The sequence below is a fragment of the Chlorocebus sabaeus genome, chromosome 2, assembly GCF_047675955.1.
Source record: "Chlorocebus sabaeus isolate Y175 chromosome 2, mChlSab1.0.hap1, whole genome shotgun sequence".
NCBI classification, from domain to species: Eukaryota; Metazoa; Chordata; class Mammalia; order Primates; family Cercopithecidae; genus Chlorocebus; species Chlorocebus sabaeus.
The window spans coordinates 55,788,355-55,816,292 of NC_132905.1; the positions used below are offsets into that span (position 1 = coordinate 55,788,355).

Below are 27,938 nucleotides of genomic sequence, written 5' to 3' on the forward strand. Positions count from 1 at the left end.
CCAGGGACCTGACAGGAGTGCTAGCTCTACACTGACAGGATGCTAGGTGTGTGTGGGTGGCTGCTGTGGACATTATGGGGCAGATGGGTAGGAAGGACAGACGTGGTTAGGAGCCCAGACTGAAGTTACATTAGAACTGCCAAGTTTAAATTCACTCATTTTGTGCACCGTTTCCCAAGTATGTACTGTGAAGGTAGACAACACTGTGGCTACCTGTAAATAACTGGGGAGGCAAGACATGAAGACCAGTTAAATGTTAAGAAACATGCTCCCTGTATGTACTGAAATCAGTTCTTCAACCCTCATATCAGTTGGTTGCAACAGATGCTAAAAGTGGTGGGTAAAATGTTTTTACTCTCAAATGATCTTTCCATGAATTACTTTAGAGAGGTAAAGCAGATTACCACCCGAAGTGCTCAGTCATCAACAAAAGAATAGACACACACCTCCTAAAGACATGGCATTGGCACTGGGGATTGGTTTCATGGAAGACAATTTTTCCATGGACAAGGTGGGATATGGAAAAAAGGGATGGCTTCCAGATGAAACCATTCCACATCAGATCAGGCATTTGATTCTCCTAAGGAGCGTATAACCTAGATCTGTTGCATGCCCAGTTCACAATACTGGTTCGCACTCCTATGAGAATCTAATGCTGCTGCTAATCTGACAGGAGGCGAAGCTCAGGCAGCAATGCTAGCTCACCTCTTCCTAACAAGCCATGGACCTGAGGTTGGGGATGACTGCCCTATGGTAAAGCCCCTGGTCAAAATGCAAACTTCCATCATGTCAGGAGCAGACAGACAAACCCAGTTTTAGAGACCATCTAAAAAAGGCCTGGAGTATTTAAAAATGTTAAGACTAGGACAAATTTCCCCTGACACCACCCCACCCCCCCGCCCCGACCCCAGGACTCTGGGCAGACCCTGAAACCCTTGTAACCACAGCCAAAGCCTAGGACCACCTGCATTCCCGGGACACACCCTGGCTTTGGTTTCCACAAAAACAGGCTGTATGTTAGTAGCACGATTATTTTATTATATGCTTTATAAAAACCAAATGCCCAAAGACATACACCATACCCCCCTCACCCCCCAATGGCCACTAGGGAGGGAGCTCATACTCTTCCTAGAAATGTAGATCTGGCCATCTTACAAAGTAGACCACATTATGTTTCCATATATACCCGTAGATATTTCTCTCCCCTCAAATATTTGTATCTCAACTAAAAAAAGGAGGTGCAAAGAGTATATAAAGATAAATGAGATTTTCTTGCTGTTATGTTTCTTGCTGTAGTCAATACCAGATGACTACCAGTGGAGTGACGGGGCAAAACAAAAACACAAACCCCACCTTCAGCGAGGAATGGAAGGTATGTTGCCTGCCTCGAGCAGCTGAATCACCTGCTGCAACTGGCACCTCCCTGACAATCATGGGTTTGTAGGGACATAGGCCCGGCGATTGCTTCTACTTGTTTCCAGAAGGCAAATGTCTCCTACACCCTTTCTCAGTAACTAAAGACGAACTACAGGAGAACCCAGTATTTAGATTCTGCCCAGAGATATTAAATGCACAAGGAAAAATTAGTTTGTCCAAGTAGCAAGCAATAATGTTTTTAAACCAACATGGTTAAATGTTAAGATTTGTAGAAATCAAAATATTTATTCACATAATTTTAAAGTTGAAGCTAATAAATTTTCCGTGGTAATGATTTAAGTGCAAGTGATGCTTGGCTTTCTTTCACATTCATTTCTTTTCTTCTGAGTGAAGGCATATCAGTTATTCTTGAACAAGTCAATACAGCTCTGCAAAAGGGAGACATTGTTCTGTGGGGAAAAAAGTCAAGGCAGACCAATGAATTATTAAAACTTGCCATATGCCTGTAATGACTCAAGTCCACCAACATAGCTTTTCACAGGAGATTTAAAGTCAGCCAGAGCAAGCTGGCCCTTCTCTTCATGAAATCCCAGGTGAACTGCAACGTACCACTCATCCCAATTTCATGTAGGAGAGCTCCTCTCCCTCAGTGGGTAAGGCTACCAGCGAAAGAGCTGATGTTCGCCCAGCACCTCTGCCCTCACCTGCTTGCTCCTAAATGTGATCCTATTTACTATAACTTCTTAGACACTATCAGTGCGTTATTCTATGAAGGCGAGGGCCTTGGAAAGATTGAATAAATTGTGCTAGAAATTAGGGCTGGTAGCCGTAGCTCACACCAGTAATCCCAGCACTTTGGGAGGCCAAGGCAGGTGGATCGCCTGAGGTCAGAAGTCCAGCCTGGCCAAAATGGTGAAACCCCATCTCTATTAATAGACAAAAAAAAGTTGCTAAAACTTAGTCATGGGTGACATTATAAACAAGACTACAAATAAACAATGAGTGGCTCCCATCAACTAAGTACTACAGAGGATTAATACCACAAGGCCACCCCAATTGCCTGATGACAATGGGTTAGTAAACTGGGAAATAACTTGGGAAAAAACCATAAAAGACGCTGGCTTCATTTGTAGAAAACACTTACCCTGGCATGTTTTATTTCCAGTTCAGACATTTCAATTAGATTCTTTCTAAATGCTGCCACTCTCTTCCGTTTGAAATTTATCAATTCTACAAGAAGAAAAAATGCTTATGAAACCCAACAAAAACTAAACAATTTCCATGTTCACTTTAACTACCAAATGGCATTCTTACAAATGGTCTCCAAAGCTTTCATGCACCAGCATTATTTCCTCACATTTGTATTGTCTCTGTGACCGGGACACACTAGACATCTTCTGTTAACGGTGGTGATACAGCTATCACTGTCTTTAAGTGGAAAACATCACCGCATCACCAAGCATGGTGAGCTGGAGGGCAGCAGCTGGCGACTTGGAGAACATGTGATGAGCAGCCTCTCTCTCACCCTCTAGGTACCAGTGACTGGGAACAGGGCTGGAGTATGGGTGCTGGTGAGCCACATACTTCACCAATGGCTTGTGAAAACCTTCTCAAAAGACACACCAGGTTTGTGCAAACAATGTTCAGCATCACTAACCATTAGGGAAATGCAAATTAAAACCACAATGAGATTACCTCACACCTGCTAGAATGGATTTTCTCAAATAGATGAAAGATCAGTGTTGGCAACAATGCAGAGAAAAGGGAACTCTTCTACACTGTTGCTGGGGATGTAAATCAGTACAGCTACCATGGAAAATGGTGTAGAGGTTCCTCAAAAAACTAAAAATAGAATTACCATATGATCCAGCAAACCCATTTCTGGGAATGTAACAAAAGGAATTGAAATAAGTATCTCAATGGGGTATCTGTACTTCCATGTTCACTGCAGCATTATTTACAATAGCCAAAATACAAAATCAATTGAGAAGTGTCCATCAGCAGATGAAGACAATGTAGTAGAGACACGTAATACTATTCGGCCTTTAAAAAGAACAAAATTCTGTCACATGGGACAACATGGATGGATCTTAGAGGACATTATGCCAAATACAATAAGCCAGGCACAGAAAGACAAACACATTACATGATCTCACTTATCGGTAAAATCTTAAGTTGAACCCTCTAGAAGTAGAGAATAGAATGATGGTTATCAGAGGATGAGGGTGGGGTTCTGGGGAAGGTAGGAGCAAGAGAATGGGTAGAAGGCTGCAGCTCATAAACTCAAGGAGTAAATTTTGAGATATATTGCACAACAGGGTGACTAGAGTCAATAATGTACATTGAAACAGTAAATTTCAAATGTATTACCACTGAAAAAATGAGATGTCAATTAGCTTGATCTAATAATTTCACACTATATACCTGTATCAAAGGATCACAATGTATTCCATAAATGCAATACGATGACTTGTCGATTAAAAATAAAACTTAAAACATTTTAAAGTCCGAAACAGTAAAAACTGCTACTCGTATTCAAGACAGGTTTACTTGATGATCTTCAGGGCATGCTTCCTTTTCATTTACTCCTATTGCCATCAGAATTCAGCATTAATGACCTATTGGAAATTGGAACAAACCAAGAATATGCGTGTCTCGCCCTACTACCTTCATTAAATTTTGACATTAAGTTCTGTCTCGCAGTTTTGCTTGAGTAAAACTTTGACCATCACTCAACCTTCTGCTGGTGCTCAAGTGTTCAGAGCAGACTCACCCTCCTCCTGTCTCTAGTGTTGTGCGAAAGAACTACAATATAGGCAGCCACATCTGAGTTAAAAAGTCACAAATTTCATAGTGATATGTTAAGTCTATAGTGCTTGCACTACAAGGTGATGTTTATCAGTCCCTTGGATATCCTGGGTGAAAATAAGCTCCCTGCCTTCCTCTGGACCTACACATAGTACCAGGGCTCCATATGCTAACTACTCACCTGCTGTGAAACCAGCCCTTACCCACTGACTCAAGTCTAGTCAGCTCAGCTACAAGTCTCAGAAAGCACTTGTACAAGAGGCAAACACAGGTTAAGACCCACCAATCTCAGCATTCTATGTACCTATTTTGCATTTTGAATATAGGGTATAATCAATGTGGGCGAAAACTTTAGGCAGTAAAGGTAGACCTGAATTGGCATCATTTTTTAAAGTTCTGTGTTTTTTCTTTAATCTCCTCTAAAATTGCCAGAGCCATGGAACTTGCCTATAAGATTTCAACTCAGTAGTTCTGAAGTGTGTATGTTTCCTTGAAAATTTTAGTTAAAAAAAAAAAAAAAAAGCTGTAATTGTTTCAGGAAAAGGGTAGCACGAAGGTTACTTTGGAAGAAACCAGGACAGCCTCAGAGCCTATCTACGTGACATTTGCCAGGAAGCTCTGTGGCTTTCAGTTAAGGTATTGTATTATAACCCTGAATAGACAAAAAGACAAATGATTAGAACTCTACCAAGTTTAGGTTTCCCCCAGGTAGCTTCAGGCATGTTGATGAACAGATCTTTCCCTACGTCTAGATTACCCAACCACTGGGAAACCAAGTTAGGAGAAAGCTAAGTTAAGATATGAATTTTTCATGGAAACATGAGTTCAGGGGGTGGGGGCTGAGTCCAATAGTGCCCGACTACAACTACTCACATTCTGGGTAATCCATTCCAACATGTGCTCTGGCATGTTCCATGGCTCCTGAGAACCCAGAGAGGACTACATATTACACTCATGTTCAATGGAAATGGTAAAAGTCCTCTGCTCTGAGGACTGAAATGGATAAGGCAAGAAAGAACCCAGTGGACGTGGACATGGACCGGACTTGTGATCCCTGCAACCTGCATGTGTGTGCAACAGCATGCATGTGCGCGCACACATACATTTCCTAGCTCAGTCCACTGAAGGGCACAGAAGCAGAGATACCCCAAAACAATGAGCATACTCAGATGCTGGTAACTGTTCTCAAAGAAAAAGAACCCTGGCTCCCTGAAGAAATGGCCAGTTTCAAGGCTGGAGTAGAGAGTAAGATTAGCATAGCCTATTGCTCTAAAAGAGGGATTAGGGTGTTACAACCACATGCCAGCTTAAAGGTGATCCTATTGGCAAAGTCTGGACAAGCATCAAAAATAACTTGGTAATAATGAATCCCAAACCATTTTAAAAACTGGGAATTCATGACTCTAATAAAGAAGATAAAGGAAATCTCTGAGAAAAGGGAAGGCTTTTTGTAGTAGAATAACAAGTGCCAACTTGGGTAGGAAAGTTAGAGCTGGAGATGAGGGAAATCGTCTTTCTCCAACCATCAGAGTAACAGCTGCTTTAGGTAAGAATCATTAATACATGCTAAATCTAGAGAAGGAGAAAGTTTGATGAAGACCAAGATATTTGCGTGGTCTTAAATTGCCTCACCACAGATTGATGGTGGTTAAAACAGTAACTACACAGTGGAGAAATTGGATTTGGACACTATCTAACTGAGTAATCAAAATTACCACCACAAATGAAGGAGAAACACAATGTTCAATCAGAAGTGACACCCCAAGAAGGGCGTATTACTTCTATTCTGCCAGGAACCCATAACCAGATCTAAAACATGAGGACATCAACCAAAAGTCAGAAATACAGGAATTGTAAAGAGATTCTCTAAAAAGACTGATATCATTAAAAACTAAGAACTATTCCAGAGTAAAGAAGACTAATAGCTAAGATAACCAGATGCAATCCTAGACTGGATCTTGTAGAGGACATCAAGACAAACATGAATAGACAGCAGATTGTAGTCCCAAAGTTAAATTTATCACAGCAAATAACCGTACTGTAACCATACAAGAGAATGTCTTCAGTCTTAGGACATAAACAATGTTTTTAGGGCTAAAAGGAGCATGATGTATGCAACGTAATCTCCATTGGTACAGAAAAATCAGGTGTGTAACGTTTGTAAGTACACAAAGCCATGAGGGTGACTGTGCATGTGCAAGTGATAAGGCAGATGGGGTGAAGTGTTGACACTGGGTGAAGGATAGATAGGTGTTTTTTGCACTATTTGTGCAACTTTTCTAAGTTTGAAATTATTTTCAAACTAGAGTACAGAAAGAAGAATGTCCCTGCTCAACCTTCTTTTGCAGATTCGGAAAGTTGTTCAAATTTCTGGCAGCACTCCTGCTGGTGTGCCTCAGCCAACTTGACGTCTTTGCTCTTTAACCGGGCTTTATCCAGAGCTTTGTTTGAGTTTTCATAGTCAATGAGGGCTTTGGTGCGTCTGTATAAGAGATCCTGGGAAAAAAATTAACAGGTATACATACTAAATATCTAAACCAGTCTAAAAAATAGCCCAAGTGCCAATGTACCACCTGAGATGTTAAGTGGCAATAATCTACCTCTACACCTTCCCTCTCCCAGAGTATTTTTAAATCTCCAGCTTCGGCAGCGATAAGCAACGCTGATAGCTTTGTTGAGAGCTTTTTTTAAGAATCCCTTATATGAATCAAGTGATTACTCAAGAGTGAAAACAGAAGAACTATTTTTTTTCAGTTAATTCAGTAAACAAAGTTAACTTCAAAAATTAAATATTGTGCATCAGAACACATATACAGTCACTGCTGGGTAAGTGAAGTTGAGAGCTGCTAAAATAAAACTGGGCAATGAAGTTAACCCTGCCCTGCAAATACTGCTTCTGGTAATCTACCTTGGAGATCCACTGAGTCAGACATAAAGGTTCTTTGCAATCTTACAACAAAGTAGAAGTTACTTCAGTATCTGAAATCTGCAATTATGATGTATAGATTATACATTTAAAACTAGGTGAAATAACTGATGGGTGAAACTACTAGGCCTATTTTTGTATATACTCAAATAATCTTAAGTGAGATCAAATTCCATGAAAGAAGAAAATAAGCCACTAAAAAAGTATGTTTTTAAAAACTCCAAGATTCAGAAAACATGCCAAAGGGCAAATTAACTAAAATAAAACTACATGATGGGGGAAAAAATAAATTTTTACTCTTACTTTCTGATGACATTTCAGCCTCAGAGGGCATAGAATCCTATCTAATTTTATTTTGCCTGATTTAATACATTTCACATAAAATTAAAACATATTTGTTCAGGGCAATGCAGACAATGCATGTTTCATTCCCAAAGGTTATTCTGCTTACCAATTTGCCCATATATGTATATAAAGCCTTATGGCTCAAAGGCTGCAGGGATACTTGCAATTCAATAAAAATTCCCAAATCTTCTCTGCCCCAGCAACAGCCCTTTCTGCATGTTATGTCTCATATCAATGACCTATCATCCCCCAAACTATTACCTGTCTACTGCACACAACTCCCACAGTGCTGTCAGATACACAAGCTTTATGGACACACAGCCAGAGAGGCATGTCGTTCATAAAAACAAGTCTGATAAACTCTCATTCTGCCCCTTTGTGTAAAGAAACTTTTTAAACAGACTTCTGGTCCTGCATTGCTCTGAGAAGCTGAGCAACTCTCTTCCTACCTTAGCAGCTTCAATGTTGAGCATGTAGTATCGGAGGAGCTCTGTTAGCTTCAAATCTTCATCTGATGACACTCGACCCTCTACTTTCTATATAGGAAAGGAAAGGTCACCATCAAGGCAGAAAGCTACAGATTATAAAATATATGTTATGAAGACCAACACAAAAATCCTTACCCTAAGCTTTTCAAATAGCTCAGCAACCTTCAACAGGTACCTGAAAATGTACATGTAATTTTGGTGTAAGGTCTTAAATCATCTATAAACATGATCTTACCAGCGTGCAAGACAGGAATGGGTCAACTCAGCAGTCCGAGCCTGTGGCACTTTAGCGTTAATTTGAAAGTGCTCTCACTTCAACTGACCCCAAATAGTAGAGAAGATGGTCACAAAACTGCACACATGTACAACACCACACTCAGCCCCCTGGTGACCCTTTGGTCATCCTGCCATGTGCCCAAATATTCTTATTAAATGCCAAAGCTGTGTTAACCAAGGTCAGCTTCTAATGAGCTCTGCTATGGGCATCGCAAAGCAGTAAATACGCTATTTAATTCATCATGGTTCTGCCATTAGCCTTTCAATTTCAAGTCAGAAGTAATATCACCTGTTTTGCCAAGCCTGGATGTTAAGTAAAATATTGTCTTACACCAGAAACGCTCAGGATGGAGAAACTGAAACATATATGTAAGTGCAGAGTGAAAATGGAAGGGTTTTTAATTCAATGAATGAAGATAATTTCAGAAAACTGTACATCAAAACAGCTGTGTGTCAGACTGGGGTCATTAAATTATTCTCATGACCACCATAACCAAATCTCTTCAAAGTCCAGGGCAGAGGCACATGTTCTCCGGATCTCCTGGGGCTGCATCACAGGCCAAAAAAAAAAGAAGGTCTAGGGCATTACCAGGCAAAATGGCAAGCACCAATTGCCAGGGGAAGATTCAAGATAAACTCTCACAAACGCCAAAACTAAAGAAAACAGGCTTTTTAAGTGTGACAGAAACTATTGCTTTGACAACATTTACTGTATTTGTTCACATATAGAAGAGCCCAAGTCCCCTACAATTGTCTTGTAAGTGTCTTATGTCCAGAGAACATATAAGATGAGTGCTGGACACTTGTCTCACTGAGCTCTTAACTCCACAGCAGGACCATACAGTCATTACTCATTTATGCTTTTAATTTTACCACTCAGCACTCGTCAATTGGGTTTGGGGAAATGCTTTTCCAAAAAAACTTACTTTTTGATGACTGTGGGCTCTTCTAAAGCCAGGCTATGTAAGCAGGCTGCAGTGTGGATATAGTCATCGGCAACATCTGCAGAAACAAGGACAAGTCTTTTATCCAAACACAGCCAGGCTCATCAGCAAAGCTGTATGTGACTAGTGGTAAATGATATTTACTTTTATGAGATCTGGTCATTTTGTCAGCTTTCACACAAGAATCTTTGATCCTATTGTAATAGTTAATAAGGAAGTTCTTCTCTTGCTCAAAGAAGTCATCTACCTCCTAGAAGGAAGAAAAAAAGAACCAGACATTTCATGAATGTGAAAATATACTATCCCTGTAGCCTTTTATATTTATCAATATAAAAATATATTGCTTAGAACATGGCAAATAAACATGAGTAAAGTTTAACCTCTACAGATCAGGGAATTACAAATTTACTATTTGTAAGATACTATTTCTTAACCAAGACTGGCAAAAACCAAGGGCTGGCAGAAAATGTCTACAGAAGAATCACTTAACAATCCCCAGTAAAACTGGCATCCTAAGACCCAGCTATTTTACACTAGTACAATGGTTCTACCAGGTGGAACATGGCCACTTAGCCTTGCATACCTATCTGTGTGTGAATGAGGGGTTTTTTTTCTCGATTGGTTTCAGACTGGGAGGAAATCCAGGTATCTAGCAGGCACTGGCCAAGGATGCCAATGCCAAATATCCCATAATGCATGGATACAGGACTGTCCCATACACCTTAAACTGGACTAAGTTCGAGTTTCCTAATTTCTGATGATGCCCTCTCTACTGAGCACCTGTATTCTGGGCTCCCTGGAATGGCAGAGGCAGATACCAGATAGTAACTGTAAGGGTTACTCAGTTACAAAGGAATGAGAAGGGCCGAGAGGAAAGTAAATCATACCTATAAGGGTAATGGAAATGTTTGGAAATTTTTGTATTCTTATCTTTGTGCTAACACCTTGAAATACAATATGTAAATAAAATCTAAAGTTTGGTTCCTTAGTAGTGCTAGCTAGGTTACATGTCAAGTGCTTCTCCATCACCTGTAGTTGGTAACCAAACTGGACAGTGTAGTTCTGAGAATGGGATAAAATACTGACCTTGTATAAAATACTGATCTTGTATATTATTTTAGAAATTAACTGAGTAATCTCCCTCCTTACAGAAAAGGAGAAAATGAAGCCAAGTGTGGAAAGGTTCAAGTTGCTTCTTGGAGAGAACAAGGTGCTTTGGGAAATAAGTGAAAATTGAATAAGTAGATGAAAATTACCAAAATCTGAAGAAAACTTACATTTCTTAAAAGTTAACCATCTGCTTCACAAGTATCTCTTTCAAAGAAATAAAAGGTCATCTACTCCCAATGAAGTCAAAAATTTTCTCCAACAGCCAAAGGTCACTAACCTTAACTCCAGTAAAAAGGACTTCATCAGCACTTTTCACCACACTTTTGAAGAAGCCACCAAACATCTCTTTAGTATTTTTCCGCCTCACACTTAGCTAAAGGAAGAAAATTCCAAAGAACAGTTTATATGGTATGTATTTTTCTAGGTTCTCTTAAAGAAGTTCTGAGTAACATTTTAAGTAATCCTCTTTATTACTACAGGCAAATGCACAAAGTATCTTTAATTCTGCCTTAACCTCCAAGCTTTAAAAACACCTAATGGCTAAACCTAAACATAGGTAGATCATCTCATTCTAAAAGGCTGAAGAGATTTTGAAAGACTGACTAGAAGCCAAGTCTTACTGGCTTTGAAATTCTTGGGAAAATCACTGTTCTCTTCTATACATATTAAGTAGCAAAAACCAAAACATGTTAAAAAGAAAAATAGCATAAAAGTCATAATTCAATAAAAAGGGTAGATGGGAAGAAAATAAATTACACAAATTTTAATTCCCTTAAAATGAACTTAGTTAACTTCGGGATTGTTAAGAAATTAAGGGATGTTTGGGACTGTTAATTTCTTAAAAAGAAATCTAGGTTTTGGAAGGGGAAAGAAGTCAAAATTTTCTTTAAGCACAGTTTTACAAAAAATGACTTACACAATGAAGGAAAAGCAGCATCTAAAAAGGTTTCCATTGTGTAAGAAATTCAAAACTCTAAAGCAGTCAATTTTTTAGAAACTATCAAGAACATTTTGCAAGTATAAACATTTGAGGTGGATTATCAAAACGGAATAAAAATGTCTTACATCCTGATCATATTCCAGGAAAACATGAAAGTTGCGATCTTTACTGAGAACAGCGTGAGAAGAAAGCCGCTGAAGAAAGACTTCATGGGAGGAGACAGTCTTCTTAAAAACAGCGAGATACTCACTGAAAAGAGATGCGCACACAGCATTCAGTTGACACAGCTCAACTACCTGACCAATACCACTCCTGGTTAATTCTATGGCTCTGCTCATGCCACCACATAAAACACTGCAACTGGACCAAACAGTGTTTCAGTATAACCTGGTGTCTAGTTAGATAAGGCAATTGCCATTTTTGAATCTGTGGAATAAGCCTATGGAGGAAAGCAATGTTGTCATTGGATTTGATGGATCAAGTCCATGAGCTCCCAAATCTACATGCAATTACTGTTAGCTAGCAGCCACAGAACATTCGTTTCTTTAAAGCAATGAAAACCCTATAACTCTGCAGCCTGAGTACACAGCATGAGTCTAATGAAGCTAAAAGTTAACAAAAATTACAAAGCAGCTTTATCTCAACCTAGACATTAAGGGTCACCTTAAAATTCCTAATGCTAGAAACTTGGGTCTGTTGTGTTCAGTGCCTCATTCCCCAGAGCTGGTCCCAAAGCCACTCAAGTGTCTGCTAAATGCTTTCAGTGCCTGGAGGTTTGAGTGCTGCCCTAGATGACACAGGGGCTTGGGGGACTTGGAGCTGATGGTGGAAGAGCGGAGGAATGAGTACTTTTCAGCTAAAATGAGGAAGTCAAGGACGGATTCACAAGAAACTTTCCAAAAATCTATTTTTGTTTGAAAAAAATAAATGACAACCAGATTAAAATATACTTGCTGCCTATAGACCTGGACTTCCTCTTTCAAATCAATGTGATGGTTACTGAGAATGCTGCTCTGTAAACAGCACTCATTATTTGGTCTGGCCCGGGGACAGCTCACTATAATCTCAGCACTATGCGAGGCAAAGGCGAGCCGATCACTTGAGCTCAGGAGTTTGAGACCAGCCTGGGCAACATGACGAAACCCCATCTCTAAAAAAATTTTAAAAGTTAGCTGAGTGTGGTGGCATGTGCCAGTAGTCCCAGTAACCATGGTCCCAGTTACTCAGGGGACTGATGTGGGAGGATCGCTGAAGCCTGTGAGGTGGAGGTTGCAGTGAGATAGCACCATTGCACTCCAGCCTGGGCAAGAGAGCAAGAACCCGTCTCAAAAAAAAAAGATTTTTTTTTTTTCATGTAACAGCATTCATTACAATCTAGTTTCTTCTAAACGTCTAGTAATCAACCTTCTGAAAGAAAAGTTTTGTACATTATGAGCAATTTATAAAGGCACAAAAGTTTATTTCCTCACTGTGCCAGACCAGCATCCCTAATAAGTATGCTCTACATATGGGAAAAAACAACTAGTCTATCAGGTATTAGTGTCAATGGCCTCCAATGAATCAATGTGTGAAGTACAAGGACCATGCCCCACACTATGCAAGATGTATTACTAGTTTTAGAAAATGACGTTAGTGACCTAATTAACAGCTGCACTTAAAATTAAGTCAGGTTCTTCTACTTATTTTTGTATACAGTACCACTTTTCTACTTCTCAAAAGACAGAGCCCACCAGGAAAATTCACTTACGCTTCCAGTTCTTGTTTCATCTTGGCAAATTCTTCTTTGGTCATAGACCCTTCACCTTCTCCCAGTTTCTGCATCTTCTCTCGAGGACCATCAAAGTCGGGCTTCGTAGGAGCAGGTGGAATCTGCAGCAGAGGCAGGAACTCATGAGCCTCTTGTCCCAGCAGCGATGTTTTCTAGTTGGTGCCTCATTCTACTCTTGCTGGTCCACAGGAGACAACCACTCCACTCCTGTGGGGCTATTTAAAAGTCAACTCCTGTTTTTTCTTAACCTTCCTTATTTCTTCTGGCCACTTAAAATGAGGTGTCTTCCTGAGAGTTGCGTATTCACTTTGATGGCAATCATTTGTTCAGTTTATCCATTACAGACAATTGTTCAGAGCACAACAGTGTCTATACTGCTTCAATGTTGGCCTAAAACTAGTACAACGAATGCCAAACACCAACGATTAGCCATCAAGTTTATACAGTCTCCAGTATTCCAAAAGAATTTTTTTCCTAATCCTAAAGGATAATCAAGGACTCTAATTTTGAATGAACAGAACATACCTAAATATAAGCTTCAGTACTAATTTTGTTTATTAAGAAATCATCATTTGGACAGATTCTTCAGTCTGCCTGGCAGGACAAAACGCATGGAAATCTTTAAAATCAGTTTAAGTCTGTTCCTGCAGCCAAGAATTAACAATCAAGGGCTGAAAACTGCCTCTTTGAGCACTTTTTTTGTTTCTGGGAGACAAGAGTCTCGCTCTGTCACACAGGCTGGAGTGACATGGCATGGCCTCGGCTCACTGCAACCTCTGCCTCCCAAGTTCAAGCGATTCTCATGCCTCAGCCTCTCCAGTAGCTGGGACAACAAGTATGTGCCACCACACACAGCAAATTTTTTGTACTTTTAGTAGAGACAGTCTCATTATGTTGCCCAGGAACGTCTTAAAATCCTGAGCTCAGGTGACCCACCCACCTCAGCCTCCCAAAGTGCTAGGATTACAAGTATGGCCTCCTTCAGCAACTTTTGAGAAATTTTATCACAAACTATTACCAATACTAATGTTTCCTAGAAATCAATTCTACTGACCCTAGAAAAAAACATACCAGAGAAAAACCAAACCTAAAGGTAGGTAAGACTAAAGTCATTACACTGTTCACACCCCTTTACAATGTAAATAATGTAAGCCTGGATGCACCACCTCAAAGCTCTAACACTATTTCCTTCACATATTTTCCACTTGACAGTTAGCAAATACTCCCATAGGTAGATGAAATCTAACTTTTCACAATCCATTACAAAAAGTGGATATAAGTCTCTTTTAAACTAAATGCATAGCAAGGCAGAAAGAACTAGCTTATTTGATTTAGTCTAAAAGACTCACAATAAGCCCAGCATAGTCTGTTGTTTCAATAAGAGTGTCATGTAGCCACACAAAGTCTTCATGTTGCCTTGTGACAGAAAACTCTGGGCTCTGAAACGTGGGCAATGTGGTCTGTAAAGAAAGAAAGAAATTAACTGGTAACCACGACTTTTAGATAAGTGATTTGGGTTTCCTGGGCTACATGGCAGGAAAATTCTGCATAATACATCATAGTATGATCCAGTAAAGAACCAAGCAGTAACACATGATCTCCGATCATGAAAGTCCCAGCTAAGCTTCAACCTGAACTCTAAGGATTTCTCCCCAAACTCCACCTTTCTGAAGCTTGTAATGAATATCCAATCAGATAATCTACTGGTAGAAGTTCAGTTCCAAGAAGTAAGCCACAACCCTTGTTTCTGTGTACTTTTTTTTGTATATATACATTTTTGGAACAGGGTCTGGCTGTCACCCAGGCTGGAGTGCAGTGGAATGATCTTGGCTTCTTGGCTCACTGCAACCTCTGCCTTCCAGGCTTTCAAGCCATCCTCCCACCACCTCAGCCTCCTGAGTAGCTGGAACTACAGGTGTGCGCTACCACATCCAGCTAATTTTTATATTTTTGGAAGAGAGAGGTTTTTGCCATGTTGCCCAGGCTCAATAGATCTGCCTGTCTTGGCCTCCCGAAGTGCTAGGATTACAGGTGTGAGCCACCCAACCCAGCCCCAAATTCTACTTTTGTAAGTCTGAATTTACCCCCCACCCCCAACATGTAACAAAAAAGAAAAATAAATTTTAAAAAAACCTCTTAGCTGTTACTTACTATGGTTCTAAAAATTGTCCCTGGCTTCCTTCCTTTTCACTCCAGTGAATGCTGATTTTACCTCCTTTGATCTGGTAAGCTCAGGCAGAGAATTATGTCACCAGTCTTTTTACACTGCCTCCGGAATAACTGAAGTGTGCTATTCAAGCCGCCCAAGCGTTAAGAAAAAACCACATGGGAAAGGTCCTTCCCAATTTAGTAAATGCTGAAAAAACAGCAAGCTACAGAGAGAAACTTCCCTTGGATGCAAATTAAAAACGAAGGTGGGGCCCCGGGGTGTGGTGGCTCTGGCTCAAGCCTTCAATCCCAGCACTTTGGGAAGCTGAGGCACGTCATTACCTGAGGTCAGGAGTTTGCAACCAGCTTGGCTGACACAGTGAAACTCCATCTCTACTAAAAATATAAAAATTAGCTGGGTGTGGTGGCTCAGGCCTGTAATCCCAGCTACTCTGGTGGCTGAGGCACGAGAATTGCTTGAACCCGGGAGTTGGGGGTTACAGTAGCCAAGATGGCACCACTTCATTCTAGCCTGGGCAACACAGTGAGACTGTCAGAAAAAAAAAAAAAACCACAGCCCAGGGCTCTGCCAGAGCAGAATGCTGCTGCCAAAATGGCACTCACCTGATGCTTACTGTGAGATTAGGGAAGTTCTCACTTAATAGTGCTACCCTATGAATAGCAACTGTTTCAAGCTCAGGGAATCTCTTCTCACATCCACTGTGAATAACAAGGCTGCAACCTAGCACTATATGTATTACCACTGTTTGTTACTTACCTTTGTGTGCACTGTAAATTTGACTTTATCTCTCTCACTGAGTGCATCAGGTATGTCAATCTGAAGCGAGGGATCAACATTCAGGTCCACAGATACAGATCTCAGCTGAAATACATTTTTTGCATATTAGTTTCAAACCCATTTGGCCCTAAAAAATTACTCCAAAAATGAGTAGTTACTAAAAAGCAGTTTATATGTAGATCATTTAGAAATGTCAATTGAGACATTTCTAAGTTTATTCGAAACTGAGGGGAAACCCCTTCTTCAAATGCATTGGTATATCCAAAGTATTCCTGTAATGTAAACAAAACAACTGCTACAATAATGTCATGTACATTACATATTTTTATGCCTACATGAGAAATACATTTGGCCAAATACCTGACTGTACACTAAGGCCTGTACAGTACTAAAGAACAAAATCTTGAATTCTTACATAAATGCCAAAGTACAATGAACATTCAAGAGGCATTAACCAGGCCACACAAACATCTGACAGGAAAACCTAGGGAGATGGCACAGAGAACAGCCATGAGGAATAGGATCCTGGGTGGAGAGTTCAGAGTAAACCTGGGACTGTTTCAAATAGCCAAGGAATCTAGACAGGAGGGGTGAATTAGAAAAACCAACCAAGGCCTTACTTAATTAGTACAATCCCACTGTGGTTACACATGAGCAACAAGTGTGAGCACCGCTCTGAATACTCAACTAATTTTGTGAGCTGGAAATTCAGAGGAAAAAACTACGTAACTCCATTTCTGCCAGTCAAAAAAAGAGAGAGAGAGAGAGAGAGAGAACAGTGGCAGCACTGATAGGAACTGGGCTATTAGGGAAAAGTAACTTAAATAAAGGTAAATTAAAGCAGACAAGGTGGTGGCCAATCTGAAAGCCTGACACACAAGGCACGAGGAACTCACAGAGTGAGCCTCTCATTGCCCCATTTCTTTTACTGTAAAAAGTGCTAAAGTTGTCATAACACTGGATTACCCAAAGCAGGGAATGCCAACTGAAGATTAGAATAAAGAAGATGAGGTATTTCACTCCAAATTTCCCTTTGGGTCCCTTTCTTCAAACTAAAAAGTTCAAGACTAAAAACTATGTACTTAACCTCTAAAACTTGAAAATCTAGTCAATCAGCTACAAAAAGACTAAATACATTCACTAAAAGCACATGGATTACTTAAAAGTTTCAAGTACTTCCCTTTTCCTTAACACTGTATATTTATAATTCTGAAAGCCAGAGGGAGATATCACAATGGCTTTCCTCCCAGAAATTAAGCTCAAGTAGTCACCAGAAGTTGATTTTTAACAGCAACTATGAGTAACATCAAAACAGATACTTTTGAGTCCTCACATCTCAACCTAAGTACTTTTTCTTCCAAATGAATTATTGATAATTCCTATGAAATCTGCTTGTCTGGCTTAATTTTCACATGTCCATTTGTGAGATCTCTGCAAACAAAGATAAAGCTTCAAGGTCAGAGACTTCATTTGATCATAACTGTGACTCCAGCTCTGGCATATTTTCTGATAAGTTTCCTTCCTTCTGCTGAGTTAACACTGGGCAAATACAGCCTTTAAAAACAATACCTCAAACCATTAACTGAGATGTGCAGAGGAATACCAACGACCCTACTGATCTTAGGCTTATCTGTCAAGGTCAGGCAGGCCCAAGAACAGGAATTCACAGAGCCAGGCGTAAGAAGTAGCCATGGTCTCTGGAGGAGACATAGGGCATCTCACAGGACAGGTCTAAGGTGCGTTTCCCAGAGCTCTAAAACTGCCACATTTCCTAAGATTCCATTTCCTAAAGAAGTCACAAACCCTGACTTCTAGCACCGCTCAAATGAATATGCTGACAGTTCCATTTCTGCTCACAAGCCCAGTAAACTCACTGAGCCTGTGAACTCCATATGGGATACCCTTGGAACTCAAATAGGAGGACCCAAGGGGGATGTAATCAAGTAAATGCAGCTCATTCAAGCACCACAGTTAAAGCTATAATGGATGCTACCAGCTGCTTTAGCTGCTTTTCATTCCTCTGAATAATTATCTTCTGTTTTCGTTCCTTTTCCCATGTAGAGGTAATACCCCCGACTATACCTGTCTTCCTTCCTGGTTAGTATAGAAACATTTTTTGTTTCAGAATGTGATGAGGACAAAAAGAAGAAAACTACTAAGTATGAGTGACTGCAACCACAGCATATCAAACATCCGAGCTTCACTAGCAGCCATTTTTTGCCCAGACATTTCACCCTAGGAAGGGATTCAAGCAAAAATCCAATCACTTGACATGATAGTCCTAACCACCAAATAAGCAAATACTGCAATTCTGTATTTGGACCTAAAAGAACTGTCTAAAAGAGAATACTGGCAAAATCCCTCAGCATCCAGGCCATCACCAACTCAATGTCCCTCAGGCACAAGTTAAACAAACTTTCTCATACTACAGCATATAACCCTCCAGATGAGACAAACATGGGTAAAAGTAATGAAATGACTAGAGCTTCTAAGTCAGCATTTGTACCCTCACTCGGGAAGCATCAAGTGTAACTAAAAGTTCAGCATTCCTTCTTCTGCTTAGTCAACAAACCCACTCCACAGTGCTACAGAACTTGCTAAATAATGACCAGGCTCCACTCTTCCCCTCTCACTTGCCTTTGCCTCCATCTCCCTTAGCTTGAAGGGCTCAGAGTACTCCTTAGCCCTGCTAGCCAACACTGAGTCTCTGCCTTAGGCCACAGATGTTACAATGCTTACAGTGGCAGTTCACAACAGTTGACAAAGCAGGCTTCAGAACCAAGTCCCGCCTTGGGCATGCCAGACCGTTACCATGCAAAGTTTTACCTCTTTTCCAGATCCCTTAGGTCACTTGTAAGAATCAAACTGAAAATATACCTACTCTCAAATAATTTAAGTTTTAAAACTGACTTCTGGCTGGGTGTGGTGGCTCACGCCTATAATCCCAGCACTTTGGGAGGCCAAGGTAGACAGATCACCTGAGGTCAGGAGAGACCAGCCTGACCAACATGGTGAAACCCCGTCTCTACTAAAAACACAAAAATTGGCCAGGCACGGTGGCTCACGCCTGTAATCCCAGCACTTTGGGAGACAGAGGCAGGTGGATCACAAGGTTAGGAGATCGAGAACATATTGGCCAACATGGTGAAACTCCGTCTCTACCAAAAATACAACAATCAGCTGGGCGTGGTGCGCACACCTGGAATCCCAGCTACTCAGGTGTGGCCTAAGACAGAGACTCAGTGTTGGCCAACAGGGCCAACTTTGCATGGTAAACATCTGGCATGCCCAAGGCGGGACTTGGTTCTGAAGCCTGCTTTGTCAACTGTTGTAAACTGCCACTGTAAGCACTGTAACATCTGAGGTAGGATAATCGCTTGAACCCAGGAGGCAGAGGTTGCAGTGAGCCGAGATCACGCCACTGCACTCCCGCCTGGGCAATGAGAGTGAAACTCCGTCTTAAAAAAAAAAAAATTAGTCTGGCATGGTAGCACGTGCCCGTAATTCCAGCTACTCAGGAGGCTGAGGCAGGAGAACTGCTTGAACCCGGGAGGCGGAGGTTGCAGTGAGCCGAGATCGCACCACTGCACTTCAGCCTGGGCAACAGAGTGAGTCTCCAAAACAAAACAAAAAACAAAAATCCCAACAACCAGCCTGAGCAATATGCTGAAACCTCATCTCTATTTCAGAACTTTTTAAAAATTTAAAAAAACCTGACTTTTGTAGATTTCTCTTGAAACTACTGGCTCATGTATTCAAAGTTTTAGGTAAAGTTTCAGTTCATTCTCCAAAACAAAACAAAAAACAAAAATCCCAACAACCAGCCTGAGCAATATGCTGAAACCTCATCTCTATTTCAGAACTTTTTAAAAATTTAAAAAAACCTGACTTTTGTAGATTTCTCTTGAAACTACTGGCTCATGTATTCAAAGTTTTAGGTAAAGTTTCAGTTCATGATGTACTTCCCTACCAGGTCAATCCTTACAATACAGATTATAATCAGCCTTCATGGTAAACAAGCATAGCTTCATTTGGAAAGTACATTTTCAACTGTTTTAAGAAATCGCAATGCTTTTGGTAAGAGAGCCAAAGCACTTCTCTAAAAGGAGAAAAGCAGTTACGGAATCCCTGTGCATTTCCTCACCTATTCATCAGCTTCCCAGCTGGGGCACATCAGACACCGGCTACAGGACAACCCTGCAGCTCTTGAGCTCCTGCCCACCAATCTTCATAAACTCACTTTTGGCCCAAATTTCACTTACGACTCACCGTGGCACAAGACAATGATCCCAGCAAAGCTGCCTCTTCAAAAGGTTTAATGGCTTACAGAGGGCAAAGGGCACCTGGATGACTGAACACCACAAAAGGCAAGATTCTAAAACTCAGAACACACGAGGAGAACAGAAAAAAATACAGATTTTTCTAAGTGGTTATGGTGACTGCAGACACAGCGCCAAAATGAAAAAGACACAGTCCAAAGAAGTTAAACTCCACAATCTCTGATCTGTTAAGATTGGAGCTAGCTGAACCGTCATTTAAATCTAATTAGTCATCTAAATCTAATAGTCATTTGCATACAATGTAAGACACGTATACAATATGCAGTGCTAGCCTGTATTTTCCTATTTGAATATCCCACATTAATTACTACAGATAGGATAAAAAACACATGTATCTATTTAAATTACTTCCTAGTCTCCATTCCAAAAGCAGGAGACACGTACTTAAGCAGCACATGCTACAGTGTCTTCTTTCAAACTGTTCCTAGCCTCCAGGGATTTTGTTTTGTTATGCCTCATTCCACTGCCTAAGAAAACTAAGATTTTGCCAGAAAGAGGGCCAATATGACAAATCACCCATGATTCTTAGCATGGAGCCAATAAGTCTGCCTCCTTGATCAGATTTTCAGCTGGAAAGGTATCTACACCTTGCCTAGTCCAATATTCATAAGTAAGGACATAAAATTCTAAGATGTTCTGTCACACTCTAGGTTTGTATTACTGTCCACAAACGTTAAAGATTCACATGATACATATTTAGGAAACATATGTTACTTTGTTACTGTTTGAACTCTCAGGAAACAATGTTCCCATTGGTGCCCTGAATTGTTACTGTTCTCTTCCATCCTAAAGATAACTAATACCTACTTAACTGTGTTCAATCTCACCTGCAGATTATGGCACTGGTGTGTGAAAAACAACTGGTTCAACTAACTATAAGCAATACATTAACTCTGCCTTTTTTTTTTTTTTTTTTTTTGAGACGGAGCCTCACTCTGTCGCCCAGGCTGGAGGGCAGTGGCACAATCTCAGCTCACCGCAACCTCCGCCTCCCAGGTTCAATTATCCTAGATATTCCTGCCTCAGCCTCCTGAGTAGCTGGGATTACAGGTGCACACCACCACACCCGGCTAATTTTTGTATTTTTAGTAGAGAAGGGGTTCCACCATGTTGGTCAGGCTAATCTCTAACTCCTGACCTCGTGATCTGCCCGCCTCAGCCTCCCAAAGTGCTGGGATCACAGGCATGAGCCACCGCACCTGGCCCAACTCTGCTTTTACAGGTATTGGCTCTCATTCCCTAGCCATTGGTTCTCACCTTCCTGTAATTCACGCCTGCAATATAATTTTAGTCCCCAAGGAAAACAGAACTAAGGACGTCTAACAGAAGATCTCAGTCTACTAACATAGCTAATAGCTATTAAAGTTACTCAGGCATCAGCTTAATAAACTGAAGGGCCGCAGCAAGTGATCAGATTTTCACCACTCATCTTTGTGAGATGGGTCCCAGAGGGCCCCATCCCTGCTGACACCAACCATTCTTACCGGTAGCCTGCCAACACACAAGCAGTTCACAGTAGAACACTGCAGACTGCAGGGCATTTGCAGGCTACATAGCTTCAACTTCCTAGAACAGGAACTGAGGCTTGGAAGGAGGTCAGTGCAGCGCACTCAGCGAATGGATAAACTGAATCATCATTTCACAAGGCTGCAGGCCCATGCACTAATGGAATCAACGTGGAACCAGAGTTAAATTACTGCCTTAAATATCTAATGCATGTCAAGAAATCCATTAATTACTACGTACCGAAATTATAATACTTTCAAATGAATTCACAAAGCAAAAGGGTTGAACTACATGATCTGTAAGGATCTCCTGGCAGAGAAATTCTAGTGGGAATCAATACACCACTGCTACCAAGAAAGCAGGTCCAACAAATGAATAACAGAAACCCAGCCAGGCAGAGAGGTTCTTGTCTGCAATTCCAGCATTTTGGGAGGCTGAGGCAGGAGGATTGACTGCGGCCAGGAGTTTCAGACAGGCCTGGACAACACAGCAAGGCCTTAAAAAAAAAAAAAAAAAAAATCAGCTAGGCTCGGTGGCCTATGCCTGTACTCCCAACACTCTGGGAGGTTGAGGTGGGAAGATCACTCGAGCTCAGGATTTTGAGTCTGCAGTGAACTATGATCAGACCACTGAACTCCAGCTTGGGAGCAGGCTGAGACCCTGAGACCCTGTCTCAAAAAGTAAAAAACAGAAATGCCAATTTCCTTTATTCAGAGCTAAAGGCCTTCCCTACTACCGAATCCCATCAAGGCTCCCTCCCAAAAGTTCGCTGGTATATCAAGTCAGCAAGCCCCCCTTTTTTTGCAGCAGGGTCTCACTCTGTCGCCAAGGCTGGAACAAGCCCTCTTCGACAAAGCTAAGATGGTCTGTATTACTCATGTGGATGAGGGTGTTGAAGGACGTTCACTGCCTTCCATAGGTCTCACTTCATGATCAAACCAAGATGAATAGGAAATAGGTTTCAGAATTTACCTTTACCAAGAAAGATGTTTCAGCAACAGTGGTAGAGCTGCCAGTTTGAACTTAAACTTGGTCATCTCAGTTTGAGACATAAATGGCAGCATGGAGAGCAGGCTGCCTGCTTTTTGGTTGGACATTTCTTTCACTCTGAGTTTGAGGTACAGCAAATTTCCCAAAGCATTCAGATGTAAATATTCCAATACTCAAGCCAGGGGACCATTCAGGAGACTGAGTGCGGGAGGCTGGCCTGAGCCCAGGAGTTCGATACCAGCTTGGACAACACAGCAAGACTGTCTTGAAAAAAAGAATTCTAAACAAAATAAAAACAAGAATTCAAAATAAAATTAATGAAAGCTATAGGAAGGGTGGGGGAAGAAATCCAACATTTTATCACCCGCCAGCTACCAAGTATCTAACAGCACAATGTCCTGGCTTTGCCATGCTCTTCAAAGAAAAAGTGAAAACCCTGTGAGGGGAGCCATCTGGATTTGTATTCCTCACCATTTACCATGACTAGAATGCTGAAGAGTGTGCCCTTCAGAAACTGAGCTTTTCAGGCAGAAAATTATACTTTTCTCTCCAGACCATATAGGAGTGCCTAAAAAAGTTATGCCAAAATGTAAAAAGGGGAAGAGTCAAGCCAAGGACCTCCATTTCTAAACTGAAGTCTTGGCTGCCCCTCAAACTGCAATTTACACACTCCTCCTTAGGTACTATGGTTTGCCTTTAGGCAGCATGCGAAGGTGTGAATCTCTTTTAGACCTTGTCAGAGTACCTCAATGGCCAATCAGAAAATAGGTATTAAGGGTGAAGAAGCCACTTTTTAGAAAGTTAGATCATGCAGAGAAACTTAATTTATACTTTAAAAAATCAAATTTACCACATTCATGTGAGATGAGAGCTATCCTATGGCCATCTTCCTTTACAATTTCAATAAGACAAGACAGAACTTACAAAGCTCTGAAATAGTTTTCTCACTGTTGGGATCATTAAAATTAGTCTGTTTCCTTAAATACTATTTAACTTCACTACACACTTGTTTGACCACGGGCTATTTGAGACATTCAGGGTACTAACCTATAGAACTGTTCTCACCTAATTTGCTCAAGCAACAAGACCCTGATAATAAAGACAACAAAATGTTGAAAACAGCAGGATTTTAAACCAAGTTCCCCTCTGTAGCACAAGAAACTCAGGTAGGTTTCCAGTGTCCAAAGCTTGCACTCACAAACATGAAGCCCTCCCTTTGTAACTCTCAAATACCCAGAACCTGCTGAAGAAAACCATCTTTCACCACCTTTTGATATGGTTCCTCAATATTAGTGGAAAAGCTTAATTCTCACAAAGATATCCAACAATGCTAATTTTTACATGGCATGTTACTTCCTTAGGCAAGATTAATAGAAAACCTGAAAAATTCGCAACAAGCAAAGACCAGCTTCTGTAACACAACCTGACCCCACTCATATCACATCATTTTAGAAGGAAGTCCGTTTAAACCAGTGATTCTCAAGCAGGCAATTTTGACTTCTTACTATCACCATGGGAGGGGAGGAGTCCTGGCAGTGGCCAAAAACGTTGCTTAACATCCTACAACAGAGGGCACTCCTCAACAAAAGTGATCAGGCCAAAATGTCAACACTGCTCCCCAGACTGAGAAACTGAATTTTAAACTAAACCTCTAGTTTAGATGATCACTAGGTCTCAACGAATGCGAGTTTACAGCTCAGAAACAATTCTAGAAACTTAAAGCCTTGGCCAGGCACAATGGCTCAAGCCTGTAATCTCAGCATGTTGAACTGAATGGTGAAACCCTGTCTCTAGCAAGAAAAAAAAAAAAAAAATACAAAAACTAGGCGGGCATGGTGGTGCATGCCTGTAGCCCCAGCTACTCAGGAGGCTGAGGTGGCGGTGATCACCTGAGGTCCCCAGGTCGAGGCTGCAGGGAGCTATGATCGTGCCACTGCACTCCCGCCTGGGTGACAGAGCCAGACCGTCTCAAAAAAAGCCTTTTGGCCATTTCTACCTATGGCCGAAATAATGTGAGCAGATAATGACCTTTTAGAGTATTCACAAATGGGGATCTTAAGACACCGAGTACAAGTTACTGAACTAGAACTAAGGCGTGGGCAGCTTGGTATGTCATACTTCCTCAACTTAGAAAATAGTTGCAAGGGTAGCATAAAGCTTCAGTCCACAAAATTTGTAAGTTTGGACTTGCTATGGTATTGGTCAAAGTTCAGGATTGTTCCTATACTAACGAACTGCACTCCATCCTAGCTAATGGAGAACAAAAATACCCCTAGAGCAGTTTCCATACCAGTTAAACATGAAACCAGAGCAGCAGTACTTAGTCTACAAACACTCTTGACTAGCTAAGAGGACAGATATTCAGCAAAGTCCCTGTAACCAAGCAGTAAGTAAGTTAAGGCCAAGTTGTTATTATCAAGGAAAGAGAACCCCTTAGTCAAATATAGCACTAGGCTGGAAAGGCTGAGTTCAAATACCAGCCTGGTCAACACGGTGAAACCCGGTCTCCACAAAAATACAAAAATTAGCCAGGCATGGTGGTGTGCAGACTGTAATCCCAGCTACTTGAGAGGCTGAGGCAGGAGAATCGCTTGAACCCAGAAGGCAGAGACAGCAGTGAGCTGAGATCGCGCCACCGCGCCTGAGGGAGACTCCGTCTCAAAAGGGGGGAAAAAAAATCAAAAACCAATCTTTCTCATTAGTAGAGGTCCAGTTAGGAACCACATCAACCATGCATCTCTTCCCCTGAACTATTTCTGAGGAAGAAGGCAAACCAAACACCCTCAGCTAAAGAATGTAACAAAATGCCAGTGTCTGGCTACCAGACGCGACTTGACACAATATTCCCTTTCAGTTTTGCTGAATTAGTCAAAATGAGTATTGGGCTAGAATTCAAAATCCTGAAGAATCAAGTATGTCCCCCTACCTTAGTTGGTCTTAACTCCATCCTCAGGGGAATTCCAAACCAAAGTAAATTATCAGGGGGGCATTTTTAAACATTTTAAGTAACACACAAAACATTTGACTACTGAAATTTTATTATGGCAAGAAGTTGCCCAGGACTTGGTTTCCCATTATTTCATACTTGCCCCGAACTCCCTTTCAGTTAATCGTAACACCGTAATACCATCTAGGCCAGACCACTGCAGGGTATCGGCATCAGCAGAGATCAGAAAACAAAAATAAAGCCACGCGTCAGGGTAATTATTTAGTTTTATTGTCTCTTTATTCCTGTAATGTAAAAAGGGAAATAATGCCATATAACCCTCTTCACTACAGATACCGACAGTTTCTGTAGCCTCTAAAACAGGCAGGAAATGGCCTTCATAACTATTCTCCAATTTTGATGGAGGATCAGGGTGGTGGAAAAGTCATTTAAAAAACCAGCTGCAATATACTGTACTATCAGAGTGGAGTGAAGCAATTGAGTCCTTTTACCTAGCTGACTCTGAATCAAGACAGCTAAAATAATGTACCAGAAAGAAAGAAAAAAAACCAAAATGCTACCAAAACCCCCATCCAGTATCTACCCTTTATGGAGAAAAGTACCTTTATTTATAATGTTTTACAAAGAATCGACGTCTCAAGTTTCCACCTTGTTTTAGTAAAAAAGAACTTTCAAAGAAAACACTCTAAACAACAACCTCCTGTATACAAAGCTCTATTTCAATAATTAACAATGATACCCTTCTTGGAACAATCCAGCCGCTCTGAAACTATGGCATCTACTTACTAGATGAACACGTTTCTCTATGGAGGTGCCTTTAATTTCTCAAGAGATGTGTAAGCTAAGACGGCTCCAAGTTACACTTTAGAGAGCCTTGTATTTTTAGAGGTTATTTTTCATCGGTCAGAAAAACTTATGTCGACGATTCTACACGAAATGTTGCTCACAAACCACGCATCGCAAAGCTAACGAGGCAAATTTAAAGAACCAATGAAACAGTGGAGGCCCATCTCTGAATCTTTAATTGGCTATGGTAATCTCAATTTATTGTATTAATAATCTTTTAGACCTCAAGATACACGTGACCTAGGGACAGTTTACATTAATGGACAAGACTTAAAAATAGACACCAAGTTCAGCAAGTATTTGAGCACCTACTAAAAATTACACAACTCCCCACAACAACGCATTTTGCGTTTCTGAAGTTGTAGGAAGCATATTCGGACACCTGATGGAATTTCCCAAGTTGTTTGGCCCCCCCCCCCAAAAAAAAGCGGGGGGAGAAAAGGGAGGGCATTTTGGGGGCAACAAACCAAACTGGTCTGTCGCATGTTAAGTCAATTTCACGTTCACCTACAGGTCACCACGAAGCCGAGGGAAGTTTTAAAATGAACATTCCGGGGTCTCCAGAGATCCTCTCTCCAAGTCCACTCGGCACGGGCGCCTGAGCCGGGGCTAAGGTCCCGCGTCTCCGGTTCTATCCTGAGAGAATCCGGGGGATCCACAGGGATTCCCCAGGGCAGCCTTCAGAGAAGACGAAGAACAGGGGCTGCCCAGGCCTCACGGGTGCTTCCCGCGCTAGGGATGGTCACGAGCAGCCAGGGCCTACGGACGCGCCAGGGAAAGAATATAGCGACCCAGGAGCTCGCAGGGCCGCCCGCCCAGGAGCCTGAGGTGGGAAGGACCTCACCTTGCTGCGGTCCTCCTCCTGCTGCTGCAGCAACTCGGGAACCGCGGCCATGGCGACGCGGGACTCGAGCAGGGGCCGCCTGGCTGTGCGAGGAAAGAAGAGGCTGGGCCGCCGCCGCCGCCTGGGCGCCTCTCGGGGGCGGCCACGGCCCCGCCTCCGCCGGTCTCCCTGCCCGACCGCAGCAGGAGGCCTCCGGACTCCGCCACCATCCCAGCTGCCCCGGGAGCAGGCGAGCAGGGCGCCACGTGCTCCCCCAGAGCGGCCTCCCAGTCCCCGCTGCCGTCCATCTTGGAGCCGGGCAAAGACGCCACGCGGGGCCTACCCTTGCTACGCTCCACGAGGAGGCCGCCGACCGCAGGGCCGCGACGCGGACGCAAAGCCACGGACACTCTCCCAGCAAGACGCGTCTAGAGAAAGACCGTGTTTCGGTGCCAGGGGAATTTATTACTCAGCCCGAGTCCAAGATGGCGGCGAGCGCTGACGTCACCAGATCTCGTGAGAGCAGAAGGGCGCGATTTAGAGGCTCCCGCGCTTTG

At 41.8% G+C, this 27,938-nt stretch overlaps 1 protein-coding gene and 1 non-coding gene across 5 annotated transcripts; both read right to left on the reverse strand.

Annotated features, from left to right (window-relative positions):
- Positions 1–1,017: 1,017 nt before the first annotated feature.
- Positions 1,018–27,857, reverse strand: SNX5 (sorting nexin 5). 4 transcript variants are annotated; one of them, XM_007960861.3, is made up of 14 exons: positions 27,725–27,857; positions 27,403–27,485; positions 15,909–16,013; positions 14,332–14,442; positions 12,962–13,083; positions 11,340–11,463; positions 10,552–10,647; positions 9,309–9,414; positions 9,147–9,222; positions 8,080–8,119; positions 7,906–7,992; positions 6,522–6,681; positions 2,522–2,607; positions 1,018–1,826 (listed from the first exon to the last, which is right to left on the reverse strand). In XM_007960861.3, the coding sequence occupies exons 2-14, from the start codon at positions 27,451–27,453 to the stop codon at positions 1,776–1,778; spliced, it is 1,215 nt and encodes a 404-aa protein (XP_007959052.3). In that variant the 5' UTR covers positions 27,454–27,485; positions 27,725–27,857; the 3' UTR covers positions 1,018–1,775. The 4 variants fall into 4 exon arrangements, with proteins under 4 accessions (XP_007959052.3, XP_037849895.2, XP_007959047.3 ...); XM_037993967.2 differs by lacking the exon at positions 14,332–14,442 and having other exon boundaries at positions 27,725–27,833; XM_007960856.3 differs by lacking the exon at positions 27,725–27,857 and having other exon boundaries at positions 27,403–27,700.
- On the reverse strand, positions 21,676–21,912 carry LOC119622329 (small nucleolar RNA SNORD17). Its single transcript, XR_005238972.1, has one exon. It is a non-coding gene; the product is annotated as a small nucleolar RNA SNORD17 (small nucleolar RNA).
- Positions 27,858–27,938: the final 81 nt, after the last annotated feature.

Coding starts and splice junctions, on each gene's coding strand:
- SNX5 (XM_007960861.3), bottom strand. CDS start 27,453: ATGGCCGCGGTTCCCGAGTTGCTGCAGCAGCAGGAGGAGGACCGCAGC. Junction 13,084..14,331: donor CAGACTATGCTGGGCTTATT/GTGAGTCTTTTA, acceptor CCTCTGCTGCAG/ATTCCACCTGCTCCTACGAA. Junction 7,993..8,079: donor AGCTATTTGAAAAGCTTAGG/GTAAGGATTTTT, acceptor TTTCCTATATAG/AAAGTAGAGGGTCGAGTGTC.